The sequence below is a fragment of the Melanotaenia boesemani genome, chromosome 12 (assembly GCF_017639745.1).
Source record: "Melanotaenia boesemani isolate fMelBoe1 chromosome 12, fMelBoe1.pri, whole genome shotgun sequence".
In the NCBI taxonomy this organism is placed as follows: domain Eukaryota; kingdom Metazoa; phylum Chordata; class Actinopteri; order Atheriniformes; family Melanotaeniidae; genus Melanotaenia; species Melanotaenia boesemani.
In genome coordinates this window covers 27,053,237-27,069,709 of record NC_055693.1, presented here as the reverse complement: position 1 = coordinate 27,069,709, position 16,473 = coordinate 27,053,237, and the positions used below count along the sequence as shown (strand labels likewise).

The 16,473-nt window shown below is 38.5% G+C and overlaps 1 protein-coding gene across 1 annotated transcript in view; it reads left to right on the top strand.

Annotated features, from left to right (window-relative positions):
- Positions 1–16,473, top strand: part of LOC121650691 (transmembrane protein 163-like) — an 85,790-nt gene that overhangs the window by 59,697 nt on the left and 9,620 nt on the right. The window contains exons 3-6 of the mRNA XM_042002344.1: positions 223–266; positions 1,067–1,158; positions 5,909–6,005; positions 15,508–15,619. Coding sequence (XP_041858278.1) covers positions 223–266; positions 1,067–1,158; positions 5,909–6,005; positions 15,508–15,619 — 345 coding nt within the window. The remainder of the gene's footprint in view (positions 1–222; positions 267–1,066; positions 1,159–5,908; positions 6,006–15,507; positions 15,620–16,473) is intronic.

The following is a 16,473-nucleotide window of genomic DNA, read 5'->3' as shown; positions in this document are numbered from 1 at the left end:
CAATTTATTTTTTACATTTGTATTTTAGGCTTTTTATGTTAATTCAATAAAAACTAAATTTAAACAATTTATTTAATCCTGTTAGACTTCATTGTAAAGCTTGATTATTTTCTATTTTGCCCTGAAATGTATGACAATTAATCTTACATGATGAATTGTATGTGAACAAGTATTTACAGACAGCAAAGCGTCATCTGATGTTCGTGTCCTCTGTCTCCACAGCTGTATCCTTCATGAGACACAGCGCGTCGGCCTTTGGATTTGCTGTGAGTTCCTGCTTCCTGTCTTTCCTCATTTTGCGCTGATCAATTAGTCATAACTGGGCTCTTGGTGATTTATTAATGATTCTTAGTGCCAAAGTGTTATTGGTCCTTTTGTCGCCAAGGTAACAGGGCAGAGAGGAGGGACCGGGGACAGAGCTGAGGTTGAGTGTCAAATATTTACTGTGGTTGATAAACAGATCTGGAGGCGCTTTGCAGAGAAAAGCTTCATATGAGTTTTTATTAGTCAAAGGAGGTGATTGAGGCTGTAATTAGTAGAAAAAGGTTAGACTTAATAACAGTGAAAATTAAAATATCCAAACCCTGTTAGTGTGATTAGCATAATGCAATTAAAATATTCACACCCATAATCATGCCTGCTATTTCTTTATTAAAGATTGGATTTTAATTAGCAAATGCATTAATGTCTTTGATGGTTTTATTAAGGTGGTAAGAAGAAAATAAGTGGATAACCCTCTGTTTGATCATGGCAACTGATCTCTAGCTTTGCTACAATAAGTGAAAATCAGTATTTAATTTGACTGAATATATTTTGTACAAAAAATGATAACAATCCTACCATGTTTTTTTCTGCTCAAGGGGAAATGTTATAGTATAAGTTTTTGTCACAAAATCATTGGAAATGTGTTTCTGAATGTTTCGTCATAGATTTTATTAGATCTTTACATGACCTAAACCTATAAAGCATGAACTGAAACATAAACTAAAAAAACGTGAAGATCTATTTTGTGGAAGATGATGATGTCTGTTGGCTCTGTCTCTTCTGCCTTTCTGCCATTGGCTAGTTTGATGCTACGCTGGACGTCATGTCATCGGCCATCGTCTTGTGGCGCTACAGCAATGCTGCTGCTGTGCACTCTGCACACAGAGAGTATATGTGAGTAGAGGCATGTGATGACTAACATTTTTATGATGAATCTGTGTAATCCTTAAAACAAGAACATCTTCACTCAATACATTTATTTATTTATTTAGTCTTTTTGTCCATTTATCGTTGTTTTAGTAAACAGCCTGACAATATTCTGTGCATGTGTCTCTCGGTTTTTGTTTTCCTAAAAATACTACTCGTAAAGGTTATACTCTGTTTTGCCACTTCCATTGTGGTCCCTTACTTGTCAACATAAGTTGAAGATCTTAAAACTACCGGGTTAGCTAGTGGGATAGTTCCACATTAGCTGCTTTTGGACTAAAAAGTTTTTAAAGCTCTGGTGAGGAGGAATTGGGGAAGGACTGCATAACGTTAAGGCATAACTTTGACTTGTTGGATCAGAAATAGGTAAACTGAATTGACCAAATGGATAATAATCTGTTAGAAGATGAGTTAAAATCACATTGTAATTCTGTCACATCCGGATAAACGCAGACATTCACTGCACCCATTTTTTTAAAGGCTAACATCAATATATGATGTTTAACAGGACAACACTTAACTGGTACAATATTTTTCATAATGTAGCTGAGTTTAACTAAGATCAGTGTGTTGTTCAGAAATCACAACACACACCGTGCAGCAAGGATATATGTCGGACACCATGCAAAGCAAATCACAAACAGATAAACAGCAAAGCCAAAGAAGAATCGCCATTATTCACACATCTGTTATGTTTCATGAAAAGAGAATTAAGACAGTGGACTATCTGATTAAATTGCACATGTTTAGAAAGCTTCGGTGTGGCTGACTGTAGCGTCATCACACATTAATTTTAATAAAATTCATAGGCCTTGGGCACCACCCATTAAGTTATCGCAGGACAAATTAAATCTTGTATAATAAAATAAATAAATCAGTCTCAAAAAGATAATTCGTAGAGTTCTCACTTGAAGGGACCTGATCATAATGCAAGGAAAAAACTACAGATAATGACTAGTGAAAGATTATATGAATATTTATTAACTAATCTATGAACTACATCCAATAAAATATGAATATCAAAAAGAAAAGAAAAACATCAACTGAAAATAAATAAATATGATGTTCAGCCCAAAATTCATGTGGTAAAGACGTGTAAAACTGTAAGAAAAACTAAACATAAATTAATAAACTTTGGTGTAAATAATAAATGTCCATGGGAATTAAAAAAAGGATTTCTGAATCTGATCTTTAAGACGTAGGCCTAGTTTAATTCCTGAAAAGGAAGCTTAATTTACTATTACCAGTCTTTAGTGACATCAGCCATTTCATAGCAATTATGTTCCCCCTAAAATGGAAGCGGCTCAGAGCGGCAACTCTGGTCAATGACTGCTTCCACCATTTGCGCCACGCACCATTTCTGCCGTGCGCCTGAAGCGTGGTGGTGCTATTTTTGCTGCTTACCACTTGAAGACTGCGTCTATGTTGGAGTTCTCGCTAATCTGGCTAACTTCCTCAGTAAAGACTGACCCGCTGCTTACCTTAGCTTCCTGGCTGGCAGAAACAGTTACGAGCATGCGCGAGTGATATGTATAAATTATGAAAAAGGTCTATTGGAAACAGGAGTCTCCTCGGAGCGGTGAAAGCTGAAATTTCTAATCTGCATATCAGGAGTCTGTTTAATGTTCCACAGGCCAAAAAGGCCTGATAGGACTCCTTCTTCAGCTTGACGGCATCCTTCACTGCTGGTGTCCACCAAAGGATACAGGGTTTACCGCCATGATAGGCACCGATGACCTTGCGGCCACAGCTGCTGCTGGCCGCCTCAACAATAGAGGCACGGAACACAGCACACTCGGAATCAGTGTCACCCACCTCAATCAGGACATGGTTGAAGCTCTGCTGGAGAAGGGCATTGAAACTCTTTCTGACAGGGGACTTCGCCAGACGTTCCCAGCAGACCCTCACAACATGCTTGGGTCTGCCAGGCCTGACTCCGGCATCCTCCCCCACCATCTGAGCCAACTCACCACCAGGTGGTGATCTCGTGACAGCTCTGCCCCTCTCTTCACCCGAGTGTCCAAGACATGCGGCCGCAAGTCCGATGATATGACTACAAAGCTGATCATCGAACTGCGGGCTAGAGTGTACTGGTGCCAAGTGCACATGTGGACACTCTTATGCCTGAACAAGGTGTTCGTTATGGACAATCCATGACGAGCACAGAAGTCCAACCAGAAAACACCACTCGGATTCAGATCAGGGGGGACATTCCACCCAATCACGCCGCTCCAGATCTCGCTGTCATTGTTCACGTGGGCATTGAAGTCCCCAAGCTGAACGAGGGAGGAGGGCTTTCCAACACCCTTTCCAAGGAGTCCAAAAAGGGTGAGTACTCTGAACTGCTGTTTGGTGCATAAGCACAAACAACAGTCAGGACTTGTCCCCCCACCTAAATGTGGAGGGAGGTTACCCTTTCATCCACCGGGGTAAACCTCAATGCACAGGCGCCAAGTCGGGGGGCAATGAGCATGCCCACACCTGCTCTTTGCCTCTCATTGGGAGCAACTCCAGAATGGAAGAGGGTCCAGCCCCTCTCAAGGACAGTGGTTCCAGAGCCCAAGCCGTGTGTCGAGGTGAGTCCAACTATATCTAGCCGGAACTGCTCAACCTCGATCACCAGCTCAGGCTCCTTCCCTGCCAGAGAGGTGACATTCCACATCCCTAGAGTTAGCTTCTGCAGCCGAGGATCAGACCGCCACGGTCCCCGCCTCTGGCAGCCACCCAGCTCACACTGCACCTGATCCCTATGGCCCCTCCTGCAGGTGGTGAGCCAACGGGAGGGGGGCCCATGTCACCCTTTCGGGCTGAGCCTGACCAAGCTCCATGGGCGAAGGCCCGGCCACCAAGCGCTCGCCTCAGTGTACCACCTCCAGGCCTGGCTCCAGAGGGGGGCCCTGGTGACCCACGTCTGGGCAAGGGAAACCTGGGTTCATGATTTCTCATCATCATAGGGGTGTTTTGAGCCATGCTTCATCTGGTCCCTCCCCTAGACACCTGTTTGCCATGGGCATAAAGCCCCCGACAACATAGCCACTAGGATTATCAGGGCACGCAAACTCCTCCACCACGGTAAGGTGGCGGCACAGGGAGGAGTGGTTCATGAATGTATTCATGAATTCAGATTTACTGGCTCTTAGCTCCTGGCAGAAATGTCAGAAACAACAAAAATTGCCTCTCAGTGTGTTGACGGCCAAAAAGAGAAGTGACAGCCGAGTTTGATATGAAACGTGTAATAAGTAAGGGCAATTTATATGGTACAATTCATTTTACGTAAGCCCATATGTAGAACACAAAAGACAAAGTGTAGGAAATAAGTTGTAGGTTATACATTCATACATAATCGTAGACAAGCTGAAGTATATGGAGGTAACCACAGACGTAGATGCGGATATCACCCTTATACCTTCATAACTGTCTTAATTCTTGTTGTCATAGATTCAACAAGGTGTTGGAATATTCCTCAGAGAATTATTATGTGAGCAATATAAATGCAAGATAATGACAAATCAGGCTGTATATTCTCAATAAATTAAAAAGTATCCATTGAAGGCAGTTAACTGAACAAAGTGTGTAAGCCTTGGTGTGGCTGAACTCATCATTCAACTGTCAGGCTCCACAGATTTGCTTGTCTTAAAAAGACACCTCTGCTTAGCTCGGAGGTGTTGCAGATGGTGTCACCTTTTAAAGTTTTTTTTCTTTTAAATGTGTTGCTTTCCAGGAAGTCTAAATGAGGAAATATGTGTTGCGTTTTATTGGAGAAATTCAACAGTTTTACTGTAAATGTGTCCAGTGAAAGCCAGAAAAAGAAAAATCCCACCTCACCTCACTGCACCTGCCATGGTGCTGTCTCAGTGAGATTGAAGAGAGAGACATTGTAATTTGAACCTGGCAAATGTGTCAAAGATTGCCTCTTAAAGGAAAATAAAGCATTGGAGAAACAGTGAATTTCCACATAATTAGAGTATATATTGTACAAATATTGTTTTTACAATTTTTTCCCTTGAATCTGCATGTCACTCTCAAGTTCTGCTTTGAGGAGAAAAAATATTTCATTAAAACAAATACAAAACAAAAACTCTTTACATATTTATTCTTTTTGCTCCCGGCATCTCTTTGCTATTTACAATTATTTATGCTACTATTTACCTACTATCCTCGCAAAACCAATTCTTACTCAGGTCGTGTTTAGCAACACTGTGCATTCTCAACATCTTCTTGGCTTTAAATCAGACATAGAGGACCATTATTTTTCTTCTTTTCAAACAAACATATAACTTTTTTGTCAATCATTGATCTTTGTCTGCTTCTGATTAGACATTACCGTCAATTTAGACTATCTGATTGGTTGAAAGCTTGACTGGAAATTACTTCATCATAATTTCCATGTCAAAATAGAGGCCTTTTATAGTACTCTTAGCAACCTTGTTCTTGTTACAATTTCATGTATCACTCACTGTGGATTTACCATATAGAGTATCTGTATAATCACAACAAAACATCTGTAGGTCACCTAAAGGGTGAGCTATCAAACACAATTCATTCTACAGAGTTACACACGATGGTTCCTAAGAAATTGTTGCCAACAGAAGCGGTAATGTTTAGGGGAGCAGGCGATCTAGAAGTATCAAGCGTTAAACATTGTCTAACATCATTTTTTTTGCTTTTTATTGTTTATTTCAAATATTTTTCTCTTTGTCTTTTTGTATGTCTGCAGCGCGTGCGTCATCTTGGGGATCGTGTTCATTCTCTCCTCCCTGTGTATCTTAGGAAAGGCCATCCATGATCTGGCAACCAAGATGCCTCCTGAAGTGGTAATGCTATACAAACACATAGACATTAACCCTAACTATTTCACTGTACTATAATAGGGCTGTACATTTACTTGATGCAGTTTTGACAAAAGGAAACGGTTGACTTCAGTGCTTCAGATCCTGTATACAACAGAGTGAGCTGTTAATTAAAAAGATATGTTTAATTTCCAGATTATAACCATCCCTGTGCTGTGGTCAGTGTGTCTGACATTGTGCTGGGAGACATTGTGTTGTGTTTTTAAAGATAGATTTCATTTTTGGTAATGGTGAGGTATGGAAGACTACATCCTCATAAAAAGATCATATTGCAATAATACAGGTGCAACAACAAAGAAAAAGTAGTAAATTATAGTTTTATGCAGGTATAACAATTCAAAGTTTATATATCTGATAACGTCACATATGGAAGCGATTCTGTACCTTATTTCAATTTAAAATGGATTAACAGAAATGCTTTTTCATTTTCCGAATATAGCTGCATTTTTTGATAAATAAAATTAATAATAAATAATACAAACTGTATTTTCATGTTCTTCTCCATGACCTCTCATTTTGTAACTTAATTAAAATTATAAAGAAAAGGACATTTAAGATTTATTTTTCCAAACCTGTCCCAGCAAATAGGTACCAAAATTCAATTTGAAATGTCAAATTTGAAAATTAAAATGCATTAGCAGAAAGGCTTTTTCATTTCAAGGTCATAGGTGCATTATTTGACTCAAAAATAAAACTGATAATAGATAATCCAAACTGCATTTTATTTTCAACTTCAAAACTGCTCTTTTTATGACACAACTAAAAAGAAAACGTAAAGGACATTGCTTTTTCTTTTTCATGGCTGCCGAGCAAAACATGTTGCAAAATTCAATTTGAATCCGCAATCCCAGGCGGGGCAGAACAGTGACGTCAGTGGCCGCTCTTCTTCTAATTCTTCAGCCCCAATCTGGCCGAGCTACGCATCTAATACAGTAGAGGGCGGTGTGCATATCTGACACTGGAACATGAGAGAAAAGTAGAGCTTGAAAGTTATGTTGGTACCACAGACTGTCAGAAACAGCGTGAAGAGCTCCATCATGTCCAAATCTATGCCAGAGCTACTGAGGGAGGCCGCAGCTTCCCTGAAACAGCAACAAAATCTGTCGTAAATAGCAGGTTTGGACCAAGTATTATTTATTATTCATTTTATTTATGAGTCAAAAATGCAGCTATATTCTAAAAATGAAAAAGCATTTCTGTTAATCCATTTTAAATTGAAATAAGGTACAGAATCGCTTCCATAGTCACATCGCTGGATCTAACATTATCAAACAGTTGAAATAAACTCTTTGAGTCATTCCTGGGAAATTGTCTGTATCTGATGATCAGAAATGTTGGATTGTGGTTACTTTGGCTAAATTTAGCAAGCCAATAGTTGTATTTTACTCCTATTATAAACACTGATAAATTCTTTTTTCTTTCTATGACTAATACTTCTCTTAACAAGTACACTTAAATTTAATTTCAGGTTAAAAAAAAAAAAATCATCATCTCCTATTACCAAAAGTTTTGCCTCCTTCCTTTTGACATTTATTCAGCATTGCTTGTAGAAATACATCCTTTTAATGTAAACATAATATCTCCCATTTTTCTCTGAGTTGTCACTGGATGCTTTTATTCCCTTCATACCCTCACAAGTTTACACAAATGGCTGATCTTGAGCCAATTTCCTTTCTCAATATAACATTTGTAACATGTTGTGGTTAAAAAAAAAAAAAAAAAAACTACAGTGGCCATTGGCTCCTTTTTTCAGCCATGAATATACACCTCCGTTCACTTAAGCATTTCCAGGTTGTCAGTACGACAGAGAGTACAGTAAATAGACCGTGAGCTCAGACTGCCACACACCAAAAATACTTGTCTGGCAGTTTTACTATTAAACACAAACATTGCAGTTCAGCCACAGACACGTGCTACTCATTCCTCGTTCAAAGAACAATATTTAAGCACAGCTCCAGATTTAGGTTAAGCTAACTAGAAATACAGCAGCTAAAATGAATCTTGTTGTAATTCATTGGTCCAGGTTAAACCGAAACTATAAGTTTACATCTGTTATCATTTAATGCTGCATTGAGTGACAAATGGGAAAACAGAATTTCTCTAAAACTCTGATTGGGAAATAGAATAAAAAAACACCATAAGTGGTTGAATCCCCTAAATCAGAATAAAGAAAAGAAATATGAAAAGTTCTGGTAACTACATGATCATAATCATAATTTTCCTTCTGAGGTTGATCAAATGTTTATTATTTGATTGCCAATAATCAGAACTTTCTGTTGACAGCAAAACAAAAAGCAGAGAGCAAAAGAGTTTCTACTTTCCCCTTCCAAGGTCAGCAGATGCAGCAGGACTGGAGCTTGAAGTTTGATGGAGATAAAGATTTGGAAGATGGATAATTCTAATCTGGATAATCTGAGCAGACAGTGTGACATAGAAATCCCCTGCAAATCTAAACTGCACACTGAATGACACAACATATTTTCAGATTTTCACTGTTAGCTTCTGACTTCAGACACCCAAATATAACTTCTCACAGAGAGAAAAACAATTACCCCCCAACCCCACAATATTTTCCCTTTAAAAAAGTGGTATCTTTCATTTGCTGGGATGCAGCCCAGTTCCTCAGTTGTCAAACTATTTGGGAAGTACCCATTGCATCCTTTCCAGTTCTTTTCTTTGAACACTCTTATTTAGTTTGTGAATTATTTAATCCTCACCATCTGTCCATTTCACTGACCAGTGATGCCAAGACACAGAGGAAAAAGAGATTATCACCCTCCAGAATTCTACACTTCTCTTAGGTTTTCTGATATGCAGATTCAAGTTTTAAAATGCAATCCAAAAAAATGTTTTAAAAAAAATCCTAAAAATGTCCACATTTTTAGCAGTTTAGCAGCTAAAGTCATTGCAGTGGTCAACTTAAATTTAACAAAAGGAAAGAAATAAACATAAAATCCAAAGTACTTGCTCTAAACAATTTAAAACGCTTCATTTTCATGACATTCTTCTACACAAACAGTATGTTTAAGCTCACAACAATAAGTAACAGTAAACTCAAAGGAGATTTATGTTCTGGGCCTCTTTCCAAAAACAAGGTGAAGATTTCAGTCTTACTCTTTGGAACGTTTCTGCTCAACAATCAATATCTGTTGTTCTGCAGGTGTAGATTCTTAGTCGTCCAGGTCATGGGAACATAAGAGCTTAAATGAAGGGCTTCTGTTTCTTGGGTCTTGAAGTTGTTTGATCAGAAAGGCTTCTTCAGATCCAACCAGCTGGTGGAGAGTTTCAGCTTCTAAGATTTAAATGAACATTCACATATTAAAGACGCACTATGTAACTTTCTGACCTTAAAACTGTGTTTCTGACTCATTTAATCGCACAGTGACATCATGCACATTTCTGGAGCCGCTGTATGGGGTTAATATTATGTCATATGTTAGGGTTGTAAATTAATGTTTGCACATTATTTCAGAGTTTGCATCTGTAAATTAAGCTTGTGACCCTGTAAAAACAATCTGCCTGAAAAATTCAAGTTTGCAAATGTGCAGAAAAGGGTTTGCATGGTTGTTAAAAAGATTTATATTTGTGGAAAAAAAAAAGTTGTCTTGCAAAAACCCTGTTAACAGATACAAAGCACAAAACTGTGTGCAAGACTCTGAAGTTGTGGTTCCCGGAGCCCCTACCGTCATCACTCAGCAGCGTCCTAAGGCTGAGAACCTGCACTTCACAACTTTTGCCTCTGACGCTGTGCAGTGGTGCAGCTGAGTTCTGCTTTACGCACAGTGTAACACGCTAGCAAGCAGACGTAAACAAAGCAGCTGCTTTGAACGCACCCGTGACTGATTCAGGAAAGAAACATAAGAGGACATTATTGGAAGAAGGGAGGGGAAAAAAGAGAGAAGAGGACAGAATAAGAGGTAAGACAGGAGTCAGCATCAGACCAACTTTTACTGGCTGGAAAGATCTTAGAGTACAGGCAGGATGCAAGATAGATGCCGATATTAATAATGTAATTAATATCTAATAATTTTATTTTTGTTTCAGCCTTTTTATTTTCTCCAATTTTCTACTGTTTATTTCTGTTTCTATTGTTTTATTGTAGATAAATTTAGACATCAAGCGTTTGTTTTAATAATGACAAATCTGCTCTTTGATAGACTTTGGTAATTCTAAGCCTGATGTCAGGAAAAGTGTCCTTCACTGGGGTTGATGAAAGGTGGCTTTTGTTGTTGTTGTGGTTTTATGGGAAGGATTCTGTGATCATGAACTTCTCTCCTCTGTGGCCATCCAGGAGCTCTTTTGTTACAGATCTCACCACAACAAAAACCACACCTGACAGATTTATTAATCTGTTTGAAGACTGGTTGCTGTTCACTGATGAATGTGTATGTGGAGGTCAGGAGAACCAGATTGTGATTTGCTCTTCCTAAAGGAGTTTTATTTATTTTGCATTGAAGAACTGTAACAGCTGCAGATGTTGCAACCAGCTTCTACAGCTTTCTTTTTATATGTGAATATGTTCTTTTAAAGCAATAACATGCTTTAAGCATGAGCTGTTTTGAGACAATTTAATCTTTGAAAAATGTGTTGTTGACAATCTTTTTGTCCCCTCCTGTGCACACCTTTAGCCTTTTATTAGCCTACTCCCCCTGTCCCACAACTTAATTCCTAAAGTAAATTGGCTGAATAAAAATGTTTTTACTGACCAGAAAATTTCTGCACAACTGTAAATGAGGCAGCTGTAATATTTAAGAGAAAGAAAAATAGGACATTGTGTGAGCTGAAATCTGAGTGTGCAGTCATGTGGACGAGCAAGATAAATGATATATGGTGATATAGCCAAGAGATGGAGGCCACTAGAGGAGCAGGTTGAGGGCAGCGGCTGTTCTGCAGACTGTGATGCTTCAGTGCCATTATGTTAATAGAAACTGTGTGTGTTAAGTCTCAAAGGAATTTCCTAAAACCAGCAAGACCCTATTACCACTATCTGTCTTTTTGACACTCCCTGCTTCTCTTCTTCACATCTCACTCATTTCTTTTACCTATATTTTAGTCCTTGTGTCGTATCTTATGTATATATATATATATATATATATATATATATATATATATATATATAATTGTCAGCATTAAACTTCTGCTTAATTATTTTATGTAAGAGTGATGTCAGACAACTTACAACATATCTTTGTAAATTTATAGATACAGGAAACTGAAAGATAGAAGGGTGCCATTTCTTCTAATGTATCCACCTTCTCTACCTCACAACCTCATCCATGATCCGTTTATATCATTGCTTCCCTCCACAATATTATATTTATACACTCTGTCTATCTTTTTCCCACAAACTCACTTCATCTGTGTCCTGGAATCATGTTGTCCCTTCCTCTGTTTCCACGTTTGGGGTTCTCTTTGCAGAAACATACTTACTGAAGTCTTCATCAAAAAGCAGTCACAGGTGATTTATCATCTCAACAGTGATCTGTCTGTATGCTCTGTTTGCCTCTGTGTGTGTGTGTTGTTGTGTCTGCAGGTCTGTGTGTGACAAGTGATCTGAAATGACGAGTAATGAATGTTAAGTATGACTTGCCTCAGTTATTGGTGTCATGGTGAAAAATGGTGCAGTTTCCTTCTCTAGGAGATCATTTTGCTCACATGTAAACTGAACAGCCTGGGGAAATATTGCTACCTTGACGTATCGGCCTGTAAAATCACACTGAATGGACAAAGGGTGAAGAAAATCAGAAATCCCGATTCACATCACGTCCTTGTTTGCAGCTCTGACTGGCTGTCTGTGTCTAGTACCTGATTAAAATCAGAGCTAGAAGCAACTCCTGCTACCTCTTTACTGAGAAGAAAGGGGCAGCGGTACGTAAACACGCACAAACACAATATATATATATATATATATATTGTGTTTGTGCGTATATATATATATATATATATATATATATATATATATATACATGTATACAAGTGAGAGGTTTTTTTTATTAATAATGCATGAAGTTCTTAAAAAAAGAACTAGAAAAGGAACCTCACTTATACTAAGCCTTCTGAGAGATGAAGAGACTCTACCAAAATAACAGGCTGACAATCTCAGGCAGTTTCATTAAATCATCTTAAAAGTAGTAATCATCAGCTTTAACTGACAAAATAATCTGTATGTTTAAGTATTAGCAACCAGGATGTAACCCCTCCTCTTCACCGGGTCCATGTGCCGTGTTACAGCTGTCAGAAACATCCCAGAAGCGCCCTGTCGCGGCTCTCCGCTAAACATACAGGCCGAGTCTATATTTTATGGAGCATGCATCGAGAACGCGTCAAGCTCAGCAGTTTAGATAGGGCCAGACAGAAAATCAGACACAGGAGCAGTGAAAAGCTCCAGTAATTTCCCAAAATAAAACCCCCCATGCAGATTTATGCTGGTTGAACCATGAAAACATTACGTCATTAATCAGTCAGGGTGTCACAGTGTTTTTGTTTTTGTTTTTTTTTATTATTATGGATGACGAGACGTTTATCCTGGAAGAGGAGAACCACAAGATTCTTTAATTCTCCTGTGATTTTGTGATGAAATACAGCTAGGCAGACTACACTCGCGGGCACTTCGCACCTGACACACTCCCGGAGTGGATTGACTTGCCACGGAGGTTGGAAAAAAACCGTGGTGCAGCGATAACGCACACAGACCCGATGGAAATGAGTGGTAATGGTTGAGAAGCCACTGTGGCTTCACATTAAATGACCACTCTGATAGTAACAATGTCTACCTACAGACAGAATAAATGATGGACTATATTGCCCGTTGCTGGCCGTAAAGACAGTACTAAAGTGTAATTCCACTAATGACCACTAGGGGCTGACTTTACAACATCTTTGATTCTCATAAAAAAAAACAAACAAACAAAATAAAAACATCTTCTTCTCTAATAAGATACTCAATCCGATTTTCACCACATTATTAGGAGTGATTTTTAGGATTCTGACTTTCTGACCAGAAATTGGTTAATAATTAAATACATATAAGTCCTTAAAGCTTGTTACATAATCTGTTTTCTTTGTTCATGTGGCCACAAGAACAAGAAAAAAGTTTGTTTTGGTCTGGTCAAGCTTCGTCCGTGACCGGTCGGGTTTTGCTGTGGGGGATGTGTGTGTTTTAATGTGTAATGAACAACTGACCCAGTAATTTTATATTTAATAACAAACCTTATCTGTGGCAGAGTGGGACTGTGCATGTAGCAATGTTCGTGTCTTCAAGTTTTCATTTTACTTTTTCATATTTTCTCACCACCTCAATCAGCTGTTCATTAAAACTATGCATTCAACCTCACTTCCGCAGAAAAGGCAAAGGTGAAAACTTTCTGCTTCACGTTTTTCCTTGTTAATCACCTCAAATGTCCAACCAATCACACAATACTTCTTAGAGCCCTATGAGAAGAAAGTTCTGCTCAGCTAATGCATCAAGAATAAGTCGTAAGAACTCCCAAAACAGGGCCGTGAGAACAAAATGACGTCAGTTTGTTCACATTGCCTCAAGAACAAGAACAAAGTTCTCACTTCCTGCAGAGTATGCAACAGGCTCAAGACACCACACCCTTTCTTCCAATAAGCCATAAAATATCGCTCTCCAACTCCGCCCCTTTATTCCAAATATGGTCACTTCTGGCTCCACCACAGCAAACATGGTGCAGAAAGGTCTTCTCTTCTTTTATCTTTGTATAATCTGTGAGAAGACGGTTAACAAGGAATTAGCTCACCTTGTAATCAAGGCCCATTATTGCTGGAATGATAGCTCATCAAGTATATGGTCATTTGAAAAAAAAAAAAGTCTACTTTAAAGTTTTAGGTTTTACGTGTCAGTACAGAATGAAAAACTATTTAAATCTTACCAGGTGTTAAAATTAGATGTTACAACCATAGAGGATGATAACAAATGAAAAACAACACATCATTCATTAATCAAAAACAAAATAAAAGGCTCAAAAACAGAAGCAGTGAGTGAAATAGCAACTGTAGCCCATGATTCAGTTTGTTTGTTGAAACCCTCTTAGCAGCGATAACTTGATATACTTTTCTGTATGAGGTCAGCAGTCACTTTGAAATTTTGGACAACTCTCCTTTACAGTTTTGCTTAAGTTGATTGAGATTTGCAGGTATTACTTTATGTATAGCTTCTATCAGGTCCCACCCCAGCATTTCAGTAAGGTTGAGGTCTGGATTTTGACAAGACTTTGATTCTTTCTTTTTCATTCATCCTGTTGTGCAATTTTTGCTGTGTTTTTATCATTGAGATGTGTTTGTTTTTCATCAAAAAGAGGTGCCTATCTATCTATCTATCTATCTATCTATCTATCTATCTATCTATCTATCTATCTATCTATCTATCTATCTATCTATCTATCTGTCTGTCTGTCTGTCTGTCTGTCTGTCTGTCTGTCTGTCTGTCTGTCTGTCGCATAGTGAGAAAGAAATCCAAGTCTATATTCATAATCTGATCAAATCAAATCTTTTTGTATTTCCACAGTTACAAAAATAAAATTCTAATAGTGAAGCATGTGTTTTTATCAATTTAGTCTCCTCTTGAAATCCAGTTCACATTGTCAGGGAAAAATAAAATAATAATAATAATAATAATAATAATAATAATAAGAAGAAGAAGAAGAAGAAGAAACCTCTATCAGCTTATTGTGCAAATGCCTGCAGAAAAGAAGAAACTCCAGTGGTTTCATTCTTGCCAGATTCAGAGAAAAAGGCCACATAATGAGTGACAATTTAGCTATATAAACACTCACAACCTGGTGGGATGTGACATACTGAAGATTTACATAATTGTGGATTTGATGTGTGTTAGAGTTCAGATGCAATTACCTCCGTATTTGATTTGGATGTATGTAGATCTCATGCAGCTGTCATAAAACTTCACGGAAGCACAAGTTTCTGACAAAACCCTACATTAGCTGACTGTTTATTAGCTATCATATTATGCAAATCTGTTATATATACAACCCTGACTAAAAGTCTGCTGTGGAAGGTCACAGTTGGACAAAGACAATCCAGTTATGTCCTCCTTCTTGGTTTCTTTTTCTTTCCTTCTGGTCTGTGTATGCCGTTACCCATTGGGGGCCAATTAAAATCTAGGAGCCAGATCCTCAGGGAGGCAAGTGTGGGGGTTCTGCTGAGTCTCCAGTTGAAAGCTTCACATCACTTAGAGGCATCATCTGTATGACCTTGAGAGGATGCACCAAGCAAGGCGCTACTGCATGTATTAATAATGTTTGAACCAACTTAGGTTGTGTGCATCAATCTGTCTGACTTATAGTACCTGTACAGGTCTTCTCCATCCCTTTACCTGGCTTTATCTTTTGCTTTCTTTCCTCCACTTGCCATCTTTAGTTCATTTCATCCCACATGTGTTTTACAAATCCCGCTCACTTCCCATTTTCTCCTCTATGACTGTCCCCAGGATGACTTCCTCTACAGCGTATCTATAGTGAGTGGGCTCACATGTGCTGTGCTGGCTGTGGCCAAGTTCTTACTGGGAAGAAAGCTGACTAGTCGGGCACTTATCACCGACGGTAAGATACCCTCCACACAGATAAATAAGAGAATAACTCACATTGAGTCAAAAAATTCTACAAACATGAATGGTCTAGAAAACATTTAGGGTTGAGAGAGCTGTTACCTCAATCATAACAAGGGGTGCTAACTAAAAATGAAAGCGTAAAAGAGCAAAACCAAATGCATCTGCATCTGTTGTTTGTTAGGGTTGCTCACAAACTGAGAGAGATAGAAAGTAATTACACTAGCTGCTGCTCATTGAAACATGCACCACCGAGGAAAAGCAAAGCACAAATCCACACCTTGCACTGCTGTTCACAGGTCTCGCTCTCAAACACAGGGCTTCAGTCCAATAAACCTGAGGTTGCTGTTCTCTGAGCCTGGATTTATTTCCCACAAGACTAGACACTTACTGCAGGCAAGACAATAACCCACTGAGCTAGCTTTCCTACTATAAAAAAAACAAAAACAAAAATCAGCTACACAGGTTTATAAGATAATAAACACTGTGGATGTAGCAGCTTGTATATGCAGTGTAGCATTTTTTTTCTTTAAATTTGTTTAAAGAATATTTGGATATAATCCCCTGTGTTTGTACTGCAGCAGTTTTGGTTTAGCTTGGCTTCATTAGAAGATAACAGAAGAACAGTCCAACTGTCTCTTTACAAAGACATCTATCTACAAGCACCTCTGAAGATGAATGCTAAACAAATTCTCAGCCAAAATTTCCCAACATCAGTTTTCACAGTGTGGGGTACCCCTTTAGTGTCAGTGTCTGTAGCATAGGGAACCGCTCTAAAGCTACATAGTAATCCTTCTGCAGTGGTGACAGACTACCTGCAGCAACAGTAAACTATGACTAAAAACAACA